General features: G+C 37.7%; 1 protein-coding gene across 2 annotated transcripts in view; it reads right to left on the minus strand.

Annotated features, from left to right (window-relative positions):
* Positions 1-217: 217 nt before the first annotated feature.
* The window catches only part of LOC132817931 (60 kDa lysophospholipase-like), a 66,443-nt gene continuing 53,556 nt past the window's right edge, over positions 218-13,104 (minus strand). Inside the window, exons 14-16 of one of the 2 annotated variants that reach the window (XM_060828473.1) lie at positions 11,483-11,582; positions 11,234-11,299; positions 218-715 (exon numbers count right to left, since the gene is read on the minus strand). In XM_060828473.1, coding sequence (XP_060684456.1) covers positions 710-715; positions 11,234-11,299; positions 11,483-11,582 — 172 coding nt within the window. In that variant the 3' untranslated portion in view covers positions 218-709. The remainder of the gene's footprint in view (positions 716-11,233; positions 11,300-11,482; positions 11,583-13,104) is intronic. The other variant, XM_060828474.1, reaches the window with a different exon arrangement.

A 13,104-nucleotide genomic window follows, 5' to 3' on the forward strand; every position in this document is an offset into this window, starting at 1 on the left:
TAGTAGGTCTCTGCAGGTAATCAAATATGTCAGATGGTGTGAATATAACCAAAGTAACAAATAACCCAAAATTGTACAAACTAATTAAGGTAGAGAGCTCATAACTCCAAATCGGTATTTCTAAACAAAGCAAAAAGCAAAACTAGTATACGTTTATGCATTGTGATCAGATTTTTCGAATTTATGGTTAAAAAAATCACAGCACAATATGATCAACTAAGCAGAAATGCATAGTGTATTTTATTTTCTATTGCTTTACAAAGAAATACTGAGACAGTGAAGAAAAACATTCCCATGAAGTAAATCACACAGTGAAAGAAGTATTCCTAACCTGTTTTTTTATTCAAAGTGCAATGCCTACTATTTTGTGTCTTTGCCCAACTGTGGGCAAAAAGTGACAAATGCTGTTAAAACTCCTTACATAGTTCAGTCTTGACTTGCATTATCCACACACAGCTTCACATTCAGTGGGTTATGACTTCAAATAGAACTTCTACTTTCTAACACAGACCACTGTCACTGATCCAAACTGCTTGATTCTGATAATGTGGAAATTATTCAAATATAATGGCTGCTATATAAAAACTTTTTTTGTGGAACATGTAGTATTATGCAATAAAAGAGATGATTCTGTAAAACAATATTATTGGCTTTTAATTATGCCGGTACTGTGGGATGTAAATCTGTTAATCTTCTTGATGGTGGACACTTAAAGCTGAAAAATAGAAACAAATTTAATGTCAAGTCCTGGAGGTCATAATAGTTCAATAAAACAAGAGAAAAGTAATAGGCTACAAAGTTACTCAAAGCATGCTTCTTTTTCACTTTAACATAACTTGAGACAAAGGATTTATACTTCCAACGCCACTTCAAATCACTTCCATCTTCACTAATATTATAAAACAGAACATGGGATTCATCTCTCTCTCATCTATGAGCATTTAAATATCATAATCAAATATTGCACAGTGAAAAACCAAATTCATTGAGGGCAGTGATCTAAACCTCTGCTGTACCAGATGGTACTTTCATCTTCAATTTGATCTGAATGCTATACATTTCTGAATTAAGGCTGTACTGCAATATTTCATTCATGACAATTAATAATAATCAGATGGGGTCAGAGATGCTTTTAAGTTATCAAACAACAACCCAGACTTTCTCTCAAAATCTTTCAATGAAGGCAATTCCTGACATCAAATACAGTATTATACTCGTGTAGAAATCAAACATTTTAGACAATTTTTTAAGGTTAAATTTATGGAGTCAACTTTTGAGGGGCTGAAATTCATCAGAACTACGTAAAATACTAGCTAGGCCATAACGTGAATACTGTCACAGTTCTGAAAGCATGTACTTGCAGGGGAGGGGCTACAAAATAGATTCATGAATGTGTTGCCAGCTCTAGAAAACCGCACCTATGATGAAAGAGTCAAAGTCTGGAGTTATTTTCCTCAAGGAGATTTGATTGCGGTGGTGTGAGGTTCTGAGGAGATAGAATGTATTGAAAAGACTTATTCCCTGAGCAAAAGGGTCAGTGACAAGGGGAGACCAACTTAAAGTGATTGGCAGAGGGAAGATAAAGAAAAGTTTGTTTCAGCAAAAGTGTCTGCAACTCTCTGCCTGAAAGGGTGATCGAGACCCTAAATCCATTTAAAAAGATGCCTGGATGTGCACTTCTATTACAGTAACCATTGAGAATAAAAACCAAGTGCTCGAAAATGGGGTTAGGTTGGATGTTTCCTTTCTCAGCGAGTGTAGACATGATAGTCAGAGTAGCCTCTTTCTGTATTATGAAGTTGCTGCATTTTCTAAATATCAGAAGAGGAGGAATGTGCAGGCATGTGAGGAGAGGGCAGTACACAAATTGGTTCTTAGGAATGTCAGCATCTCAGGCAGACACTGACGAAAGCAAGTGCCTTCAATCCTAAAGAAGATAGTGGGGCACCAATACTGTCATGCTTTGACCAAGCAATGGCACTGAGACATGAATGTATTGATAACAGTACAGGCACATTTAAAAAAATCATGAATCATGGGAGACTGACAAGGACCAAGTGGGCAATGATGAATATGTGGCATTTTTGTAATTGACTAGTTTAGTAAGGGTGCAAAATCCATGATTAGGTTAAACAGTTCTCCATCGGATTATATGACTGTATGGCTCTATTTGCTTTGCCTGGTAAGTAGAAGGAGCGAATCCACAAGTGCAGAGATAGCATAAGCATTTGGCAAATTGCCTAGGTCATTCCAGCAGACAAAACCAAAGGAGGGACAGATTGACAAAGGTCTATCACATGTATCATGCCAGCTGGATCAAAGTGACTGGGGTACATTTCAATAAGGGTAGATTTGTAAAAATAAACCTTCTATCCGGGCCATAATGAGATCTAACTCATGCTTATGGTTTGTCAACTAGCATATCAAGTCTTACTCATAATAAATAAACTGTACCATTATTACCAATAAGAGTCAAGTTAAATCTTTCCTAACTTGAGTGAAAAGATTAATCAGCTTGAAAATCAAAATTCAACATAAAAAAATCCACATCATTCTTTCCACTCCAAGAATTTTCCTGAATGTTCCCCTCAACTACTTATAGTTTGCTTATCTCTTTGATATCGGCTTGAAGTATAGAGTACCTTTATAACTTAACTACAGTTCCTCCTGCCAAACACACGGAGTTGTAAAAGTTGGACTCTAAATCAGGCAATTGCTTGTATTGAGCTGCCCCAACATAATAAAAATTTGATGGTGGGTATTCTTAAGCCATTCCTCGACAGGGTTGGGTCATATTTTGGATTTGGAAAATATTATGCTTATCAGGTTTGAACTGTCATGCAGAATGTACAGCCCCAAAGCCAGAGTCAATACCGAAAATATAAAATATGCTGTTCTTCAGTTAGCAATGGTAACTCCTGGAATGGCATGCACGATACAGGAACTTAACTGAATGGAAACTGAACAATATCAATCAGACATCATTGATCAAGATGATTCATCAGATTACAGGCTAGTAAATGAACATTCACATAGTTAAATTTTACAAAGTACATATCCCTTGGCTAAGATAACTCTGTTTAGCTTTGATAGCAATTATATCCTGGCCTGAAAGAGTGTATTTCGCTTGTAAATTATTTTCATAATAGACAATTATGTTTTCTACTCTTAAACCAATACAGAGTTTAATGTGCTCAGAGTTGTAAATGCATTATTATCAAGTTCATAGTACATCCTTCAGTACAGGTTTATCAGTGAATTTAAGAAAATGTTAGATCATAACTTAAATAACATGCATTAAATGAAGTTTAATGCAATGAATTTCAAGTTTTCTACAGACAATAAAATTTCTTTTTTAAAAGCGTCATTGGTAAAAATATATTTATTATTTAATGGACTAATTTGAAAATGAGGATTGTTCTAAAAGATGCTCCCAAATCTGAAGTCTAACAATGTGCAAAGCCCTTATTAAATATTTAGCAAATTTTTTTTTGCAGACGACATTCACAAATTATGGAGTTTTATATTAAAACCTTAAAAACTTTGAGATTTGCCAAAACAAGTAATATACTTCAGATTCATATGCACTTTACTGGATTGAATTATAAACACCAAAACAAGATACAAAGTAGCAGATTAATACAGATATACCAATGGAATTATACAAGATCAACATGGATTTATGAAAGGAAAATCATGAATTCTGCATTAGAAGGTAAATGTTTTCTGAACAAAGTGCAACGCCATATTTCTATTAAAAGCTTTATTTCAGTTAACCAAATTGTATAAAACTCATACCCAAGGGACTACTAGCTCCCCATATTTATATAACCAATTAACAATTCATTAACAACAAAAACAGAAATTGTTAGAAAAGCTCAGCAGGTCTGTCAGCATCTGTGGAGAGAAATCAGAGTTAATGTTTTGGGTTGCGTGATCTTTCCTCAGAACCTTTCTGCAGGTAGACAAAAGACAATAGGTGCAGGCCTAGGCCATTCTGCCCTTCGAGCGTGCATCACCATTCAATATGATCATGGCTGATCATCCTTAATCAGTATCCTGTTCCTGCCTTATCTCCATAACCCTTGATTCCACTATCCTTGAGAGCTCTATCCAACTCTTTCTTAAATGAATCCAGAGACTGGGCCTCCACTGCCCTCTGGGGCAGAGCATTCCACACAGCCACCACTCTCTGGGTGAAGAAGTTTCTCCTCATCTCTGCCCTAAATGGTCTACCCCGTATTTTTAAGCTGTGTCCTCTGGTTCAGTACTCACCCATCAGCGGGAAACATGTTTCCTGCCTTCAGAGTCTCCAATCCTTTAATAATCTTATATGTCTCAATCAGATCCCCTCTCAGCCTTCTAGCTGGGTATTCAAGCCCAGTCGCTCCAGTCTATCAGTGTAAGGTAGTCCCGCCATTCCAGGAATTGACCTCTTGAACCTACGCTGCATTCCCTCAATAGCCAGAATGTCTTTCCTCAAATTTGGAGACCAGAACCCCACACAGTACTCCAGGTGTGGTCTCACCAGGGCCATGTACAGCTGCAGAAGAACCTCTTCGCTTCTATACTCAATTCCTCTTGTTATGAAGGCCAGCATGCTATTAACCTTCTTCACTACCTGCTGTACCTGCATGCTTACCTTCATTGACTGGTATACAAGAACACCCAGATCTCTTTGTACTGCCCCTTTACCTAAATTGATTCCATTCAGGTAGCAATCTGCCTTCCTGTTCTTGCCACCAAAGTAGATAACCATACATTTATCCACATTAAACTGCATCTGCCATGCATCTGACCATTCACCTAACCTATCCAGGTCACCCTGTAATCTCCTAACATCCTCCTCACATTTCACCCTGCCACCCTGCTTAGTATTATCAGCAAATTTGTTAATGTTATTACTAATACCATCTTCTATATCATTAACAAAGGTATCCACCATTTCAATTTGGAGATTTCTCTGTTCTCCAGAATCTATTTTAAAGTTGTAAAATCATGACCAGTCCTTTTCCATTCACACGTGAGTGCATGTGATTCTATAGTAACTTCTTCTGAGGAAGGGTCACTCGACCCAAAACATTAACTCTGATTTCTCTCCACAGATGCTGCCAGACCTGCTGAGCTTTTTCAGCAATTTCGGTTTTATTTTCAGCTTTAACAATACATTAGCAATTAATAATCACGTTCTCATTCCGGTAGGCCACAGGCATCCCTTCACACCATTTTAAATGGTTACAGATTTCCTTTTTTTCTCGAAGTTAATCAAGAAAAATACTTAAAAAACATACAAAATGACAATACAGGCTTTATTTATTTTTCTTTGCACATCAAAATTCCAAGGGTCATTTTTCCAATATGGGGTTAAAACAAATGTGTTGAGCTTGTTCCTTCTTTTTGTAACACAGTCAGATAGTTGATTGCAGATATCCATTTCAATTTGGAGATTTCACTACTCTCTAGAATCTATTTTAAAACTGTAAAATCAAAAGCTCAGTCCTTTTTTATTCACACATCTCAATGACTGCATGTAATTTCACAGTTGTTGCTGAATACCTTGTTAAAATTTCTTCTGATGTTTTACTAAGAAAAATGCCATCTCCACTGCTTCATAAACAGTGAGTCTTCTACCAGTAAGATATGTTTTACCACTTTCCTGAACTTTTTAGCTTCAAAGGTTAAAGTAAGACATTTACTTTCCTTTACCACAAGAAAAATTATAAACTCTCCTACACTTAAAAACTCATCACCAAGATCTACATAAGAAGCATCACTTAGAATAACAAGTTTCATATTCCTAACATCTCCCAATGGTTGAAATTTTCAACCATTTTTTCAAACTTTTATTCATCCAAATAAGATTTTTCACAGTTGGAATCAGCTCCAATAATTCAAAATTGGCTTTGTTTGGGTGCTAAACCAACTCAGCTTTCCAATTAGAATTTGCAGTTCCCCCATTTCAGTTCGAAAACTGCCGCATCTTTTTCAGGTCCCACTTCGACTAATAGCAATGAAGCTAACCTTTTCCACATAAGATTGCTGATGCTTCATTCTGCCTGATATCTATTACAATGTACTTAAAAACCTCTGAAGTTTGACTTTGAGTGTTGAACTGTTTCAAGCCCATCTAAGACATTGTTTCTAAAAAAAAATCATTTGCATATCACAAAGACACCTGAAAGCTGCCCCTCATGATGCCAGTAAAACATGCTTTCACCTGAGGATAGCCAAATTTTGAAAAAGATGATCTTACTGAGAAGTATAAAATTCCAGCGGCATCAATTAGGTCATAAGCACATTTATTTAACTTTCAGTGTTCTCACTGTGTTTGGCACCTCTTTTGGAGACAGAAAAAATGCCTTTCCATTGAGCTGATCTCCCTCAAGAAATGCAACTTGTAAATCTCCATACCTAATCATTTGTAGCTATCAAAGCTAAGAAAACTTCCAAAAATGTCGTCAGTCAATTTACTCTTAAATCTTGGTCCTCCAGTTTTTCTTCATTTCCACATTGCACTAGCTTAGTTGTCTGGATTGCTGATGTGTGATACAGAATAATGCCACTAGCACAGATTCAATTGCCATTCTGGTTAAGGTTACCATGAAAGTCCCACTTTCTCAACCTCACTGCTTGCGAATGCACGGTGATGTTAAGGTTAATCCACCACTATTCATCTCTCTCTTACGAGTGTGTAATCCTATAATCCTCCAGGACTATATTGACTTTATCTTTACCACATACTGTAGACGTGCATCCACTGTCTAATAAAGCACAATTGAAAGACTCTCCCACCAAAATATTCTTCTTGTGACTCTTTCTGATCTGTATCTCCATCTTCAGTTTCATGTTCAGTTTTCAATAAATTATATTGTTTGGGACAGATCTTGAATTGTTCTCAAAACATTAACTGACTACACCCTGAACATTTCTGGGGTTCATGGTTTTACTGTAAAACACAAATCATTTTGCTCCTCAAATGTATGAATAGTGTTTGGCTTTATTTCTCTTAGTTATAGTTCTCCTTTTATACTGTCGCCTGTAACTTGTATCCGGGTGGTTTCACTAATTTGCTAATGTTGTGACTTCATGCTCCTTTGTACACTGAGGCCCCATTTGTGCAATGGACACTGCTAGAAACATACATTCACCCAGATATCTTTTGTAGGGCTTCTGAAGTGTGTTCCAGTGGTGTCTATTTGTCTGCAAATGTAACTCATGTCAAAATTAAAATTTGTCAATAATTGATACTTTGCCAGTCCAATAACTTAAAGGCCAGCCTAGATCGAGTTATATCCAAACTAAATATCTGCAGTCTTGCTCACAAAATACTGAATTCCATTATTTACAGTTTCTTTGATCAATCTTCAGTCTTGCTAAATTTGTCAAAGTCTGACTGTGCTTCAATAAATCAATTTTTTATTAAATTTTATCCATGGAAATTAACAATCTGTCCAAAACGTTTTCAATGCTCAAATGACCAGGCTCCAATTCTGACAGAATTGGTTTCTTATCCTGCTTCTGCCTGGTAACATAAGTGTCAAGGCCATACCTTGTTTCCTCTTTGGTAAAGAAGTAACCCTGGTCCGCATGGTTACTTCATTCATCCAATGGTTATAAGACTCACTTTCAGAAAACAAAGGTGGGTAATAAGACTCCAAATCTTCATATTTTGATTCAACGATCCTCTACTACCATACATTACAAGATAAGTGTTTCTGCACAGAATACAAGCCCTTACGTTCAGCAAGAGCTTTATACATGTTAACCACATTCCATAAAACTCACACACCAATGATAATTGCATATGCATATAAATCTCTTTTTATACAACTGATTCATACTCGATTAGCCCTTAATTAATATACCCATCATCTGTTCACTTGCTCCACTATGATCAAATTAGACCACAATAGAAAGATAATGTGGATAACAACTTCAATAGGAAAAGCAGTTAAATGATGATTGATTAGAATATATTGATTAATAATTATTAAAACATTTTAAAAATATTTTTCTTTGCTTTCTGATTTTCTTCATTGCTTTTTCCACTGGTTGGAAGTTCATTTTCCCTCATTAAAGGTGTCAAGGGATACAGGGAAAGGACAGCAGCATGGCAATGAGATAGTGGATCAGCCACAATCATGGAACAGTGGAGTGGGCTTAATAAGCAAAAAGCCTACTCCTGGTCCAATTTGCTATGTGTCTATATCTTACAGAACACACTAAAACAGGATATAAAGGATACAAGAAAAAACAAACTTCCAACAAGGTAAAACAAACAAAATGAAGAGAAACAGGAAACAAAAAGAAATTTTAAAAAATATATATTAATTCAATATATTTTGATAATTCAATCGACAGCTGTCCCATATTAATTGCATTCTTTTTGCAGTTTTCATTCCTATCGGGAATTTCCTACTATATTAAGGTTCACACTAATCCCACTCAATAATAAGCTGCAGAAGCTTGTGTGCAGTTAAATGAGGTAAATCTCTTATGCAGGAGAAAGGCTAAGGATGGAATAAGGAAGGCAAAGAGGAAGCATAAGGAAAGAATGGCAGGATGTGCTTAAAACAAGCACATTAACACTAAAAGATTGGTGAAGAGTAGAGTACAGTCCATAAAGAATAAGCAGGGTGAGCTGCTCACTGAAGCAAAGATCTTGCAGGGTACTCAATGCACATTTTGCCTCTGTCTTTACCAAATAAGAATATGGTGACAATGGCCTACTTGAAAACCTGTGGTGAGCAACTGAACATTATAGTGATAAAGAAGAGGTGCTAACAAAGCTGACAACACTCCAAGTGGAGAAGTTACCAGACCTGGAAGGGATTCAGTCTAGATTGCTGAGTTAAGGGAGCAAATTGCAGAGCCATTAATGGAAATTTTCCAAGCCTCTCTGAACACAGAATCAGTCCAGGGGGACTGGAGGATTGCAAATGTGACACCATTGCTTAAGAAATGGAAAAAGTATAATCCAGGAAAACTCAGACCTGTCAGCTTCACATAAGTAGTGGGAAAACTAATGGCGGCCATAAAGTAAGTGTACAGTTAGAAAAAAAAGGTTTATACCAGACTGTCAACATGGCTTTGAGAATGGTAGATCATGTCTGGCAAATTTAAATGAATTAGTAGGTGAGGGTAGTGCTGCAGATATTGTATAGTTGGACTTTAGAAAGCATTTGAGAGGCAGGTTAGTTAGCAAATTAGAAATGTTGAGGATTGATGGATCCTCAGCAGCATGGTTTAGAACCACTGGGTTGACTAGCAAGATTCACTGAAGGTGGCCAGGCAAGTTGAAACAGTTGATAAGAATATAGAAACAGAGGGTAGATACAGAAGGGCATTTCTCATATTGGAGACGAGTTGAATGTGATGGCCCCAGGGATTGGCGTTGTGGCCCTTGCCTTTTCTGATTTGTAGGAACAATTGAGAGCTGGATGTTGAGGGAAATATCATTAAATTTGCAGAAAAGCTACGAAGGGAGAATAGTGTATTGTGAAGGTAATGCTGAATGACTTCAGAGGGACATTGGCAATTTGGCCAAAAGAGCAGACACCTGGCAAATAAATTTCAACGCAGCAAATTGAGAGGTAATGTATTTTGGTAGAAGAAACATGGCAAGACAGTACAGACTCAATGGTACAACTATGAGGGGAGTCCAGGAGCAGAGGGACCTCTGGGTTCACGAACATCATTCTCGGAAGGTGGCCAGACATGTTGAAACAGTTGATAAGAAGGCTTATAAGATCTTTTGGGCTTATAAATAAGTATAAAAGCAAAGAAGGGATGCTATACTTTATAAATCATTGGTCAGAACACATACGGACTATTGTGTTTAATTGTTTAAGGAAGGATGTTAAAGCCCTGGAGAGAATTCAAAACAGATATACTAAAATGATACCAGGAATGAAGGATTTTAGATACAAGGAAATATTCAAGCGATTGGGCTTATTCTCCTTGGAGATCAGACGATTAAGAGATAACCTTATTGAAATGTTCAAAATTATGAACAATTTTGACAGGGTAAAGAAGGATATTCTGTTTCCACTAGCTGGTATGTCAGGAACTAAGGGATCACAATTTCTAGATTGTCAGAAAGAGAGCTAGGAGTGAAATGAGGAGAAATTTCTTTACTCAGAATTGTTCGAATCTAGAAGGTGCAACCTGGGAGAGTGATGGAGGTGGAATCCATGAGAGGTTTTCAAAGTGAGCTGGATATATATTTGAAAGGGATGAAGTTAGAGAGCCGCACAGAGATAGGGCTGAAGATAGGGAGTGGCTGGGTAGCTCTTTCAGGAGTCGGTACAATCATGATGGGTCAAATGCCTCCTGTACTGTAAAATTCTAAGATCCCATATTGTCCCCTAAAGATGTAGCTACTGTTGAGGGCCTCATTCCTTGAGAAGGAAGGTACATCACCTACAGTCTGAAAATACCACTGTATTATGTACTGCTGCATGCCAGTACCACTTCCAGATCAGTTTAGTCATGAAGCTGAATTTTTGACAAAGATGGGAAACAGGATCCAAGTTTATTTCAACTCAGAAATCCATCTTCAGCAACAAACTAATTAAAGTTAAGATTTTCATATGGAGAAGTCATGGGGCACAGAGACAGTTTCTGTGGGTGGCCTCTCAAAGATGGAGGGCAAATCCCAGGCCTTCCAGTTTTAGAGAAGCATCCCACTGCAGTATTTGGAGGGCATCTTAATATGTCTGTGCCTTCTCAGCTACTTCTAAAAGACTTAAATAGAAAAAGTGAAAGCAGCCAGGCCACTACCAGAGGCGGTCTTCTCCAAGGGATGGTCTTTGACTGCACTCCCACCCAGGCACACCCCAGGAGGGCTGAGAGGTCAGTAAATCTGCCTCCCCACTCACCTATCACTTTGGGAAATTGCAGCCTTCGTGGGAAATCACAGATGCCGTCTAATCCTACTTTTACCAAGGCTCATAATGGGATTAATTGCCTGCTTGCCTCCTAGGAGGTGATGAATGTATTTTCTGAGCTCACCACCTCAAGTAATGGCCAGGAATGGCTCCCTGACTTGGACATAGCAGCTTTGCAAGAGCTGGAGTGAAAATTCAGCCCACACTATAAGTAAAGAATGCTTTGTTGCTTTAGAGAATAAACCAAGAATGGACAGTTACCAATTGATACAATTTACAATTCCAGTTCAATTTGGGATTGTTGTGCTCACACTAAGCATTCACAGAATCTATACAACTCTTACCAGCCTGTTTCGCTTGCATGCCGACTGAAGGAATGCAATCACCTCTTCATTACCATCAGCCAAAGCCTGGAGGCAAAGGCAGAAAGATTCATACAGCTTAGCTTCACCCAACTGAAAAATATGATTCATATTAAAAGTGCCAAAGGCCATTTTGAATCACCAGCCGTTCAACTAAGTTTATCGGAGGCCTGTCACCTGTTTGATTTGTCTTTTAGTTTCTCTCAAACAAAATTCAAAATATTTGCTTACAACTTCCAGGGGATTTTGTCCATCATAGCTACACTGGTCCAAATCCATTCCTGCAAGGTGCCAAGCTTTCAGTCCCTCCATGTCACCATTTGCAGCCAGGCTGTGTATAACAAACAAAGTTTAATGTTTCTCCCACACAGATATTGACTAAAATAGTACATCCTTAAAAGCATACTAGGAGAAAGTGAGGACTGCAGACGCTGGAGATCAGAGTTGAGAGTGTGGTGCTGGAAAAGCACACTAGGTCAGGCAGCATCCAAGGAACAGGAGAATCGACATTTCAGGCATAAGCCCTTCAACAAGGAGCCCTTCATCCTTAAAAGTATGTTAGGCTCATCTTGTTTCAAAAGCACCATATTCGTGAATATTCTGGCTTCATAACTTATTCAACTTTAGAGCACTGATCCACATTAAAGGTCTATTATATTAACTGAGCTAACAAAATGCCTATCCTATTGAAGAATTATTTAAAATGTATAACATTTTCCAAATTACATTAGAATATGCTCATTTTTAAAAGCATACACACTAAAATTATATCTCAAGATTCTCCTCTCTTTTATCTCCCAATTCAGATCTATTTCCATTCAGTCTTGTGATTGCTCTTCCATCATGCAACTTTTCTCTGAAACAATATGAATAAGTAGTCTGATCCCACTGCTCTCTGTCAATGCCACACGGTCAGCAGCCAAGAGGGACTCAATCTTTTCTTTTATTTCAAATAATTACTGGTCCAAACTTGGATAAAATAACTGAATTCAGGTGAGATAACAACTATTCTTGGCATCAATGCAGGATTTGAAAATGTAGCATCGAGGAACCCAATCAAAACTGAAGTAAATGGGAATTGGGAGAAGGATTACTCATGTAGCTACACCCACTGTCACTTCCCCTGATGAAAAGATAGTTTTTGCTTTATAATACCAGGAAGATTTTATTTAAAAATTTATCTGATACGTGTGTCTGAGAAAATGATATTAGAAATTTGTTTATCACTGAATAAAATATAAGTAGATACCATGGTGATGTCAATGGATTAGTAATTCAAATGCCTGAGATTCTAGAGAATCAAGAAGGCTGATGCTGTGGGAATGTAGCTCAAATTTTATCATAACAGCTATAAGAGTTGAAATTCAATTAGATTAGATTAGATTCCCTCCAGTGTGGAAACAAGCCCTTCAGACCAACAAGTCCACACCGACCCGCCGAAAATTAACCTACACCCCACCAACCTCCCACCACCCCCCCCTTCCCCCCCAACCCGACTAATGCACCTAACAACTATAGACAATTTAGCATGACCAATTCACCTGACCTGCACATCTTTGGAAAGTGGGAGGAAACTGGAGTACCCGCAGGAAACCCACACAGACACGGGGAGAATGTGCAAACCCCACACAGACAGTTACCCAAGGCTGGAATTGAACCTGGGATCCTGGCATTGTGAGGCAGCAGTGCTAACCACTGAGCCATCGCAAATTAATAAACTCTGGTATTGAAAGCTTGTCTTCGTAAGTGTGGACATGAACTTATCATTGATTTCTGTCAAAATTGCTGTTGTGAACAATATATGACACTCAGAATGGATATCAATACATTTGAGATTATTCATTAGAAATCAG

This window comes from Hemiscyllium ocellatum, chromosome 8, assembly GCF_020745735.1.
Source record: "Hemiscyllium ocellatum isolate sHemOce1 chromosome 8, sHemOce1.pat.X.cur, whole genome shotgun sequence".
In the NCBI taxonomy this organism is placed as follows: Eukaryota; Metazoa; Chordata; class Chondrichthyes; order Orectolobiformes; family Hemiscylliidae; genus Hemiscyllium; species Hemiscyllium ocellatum.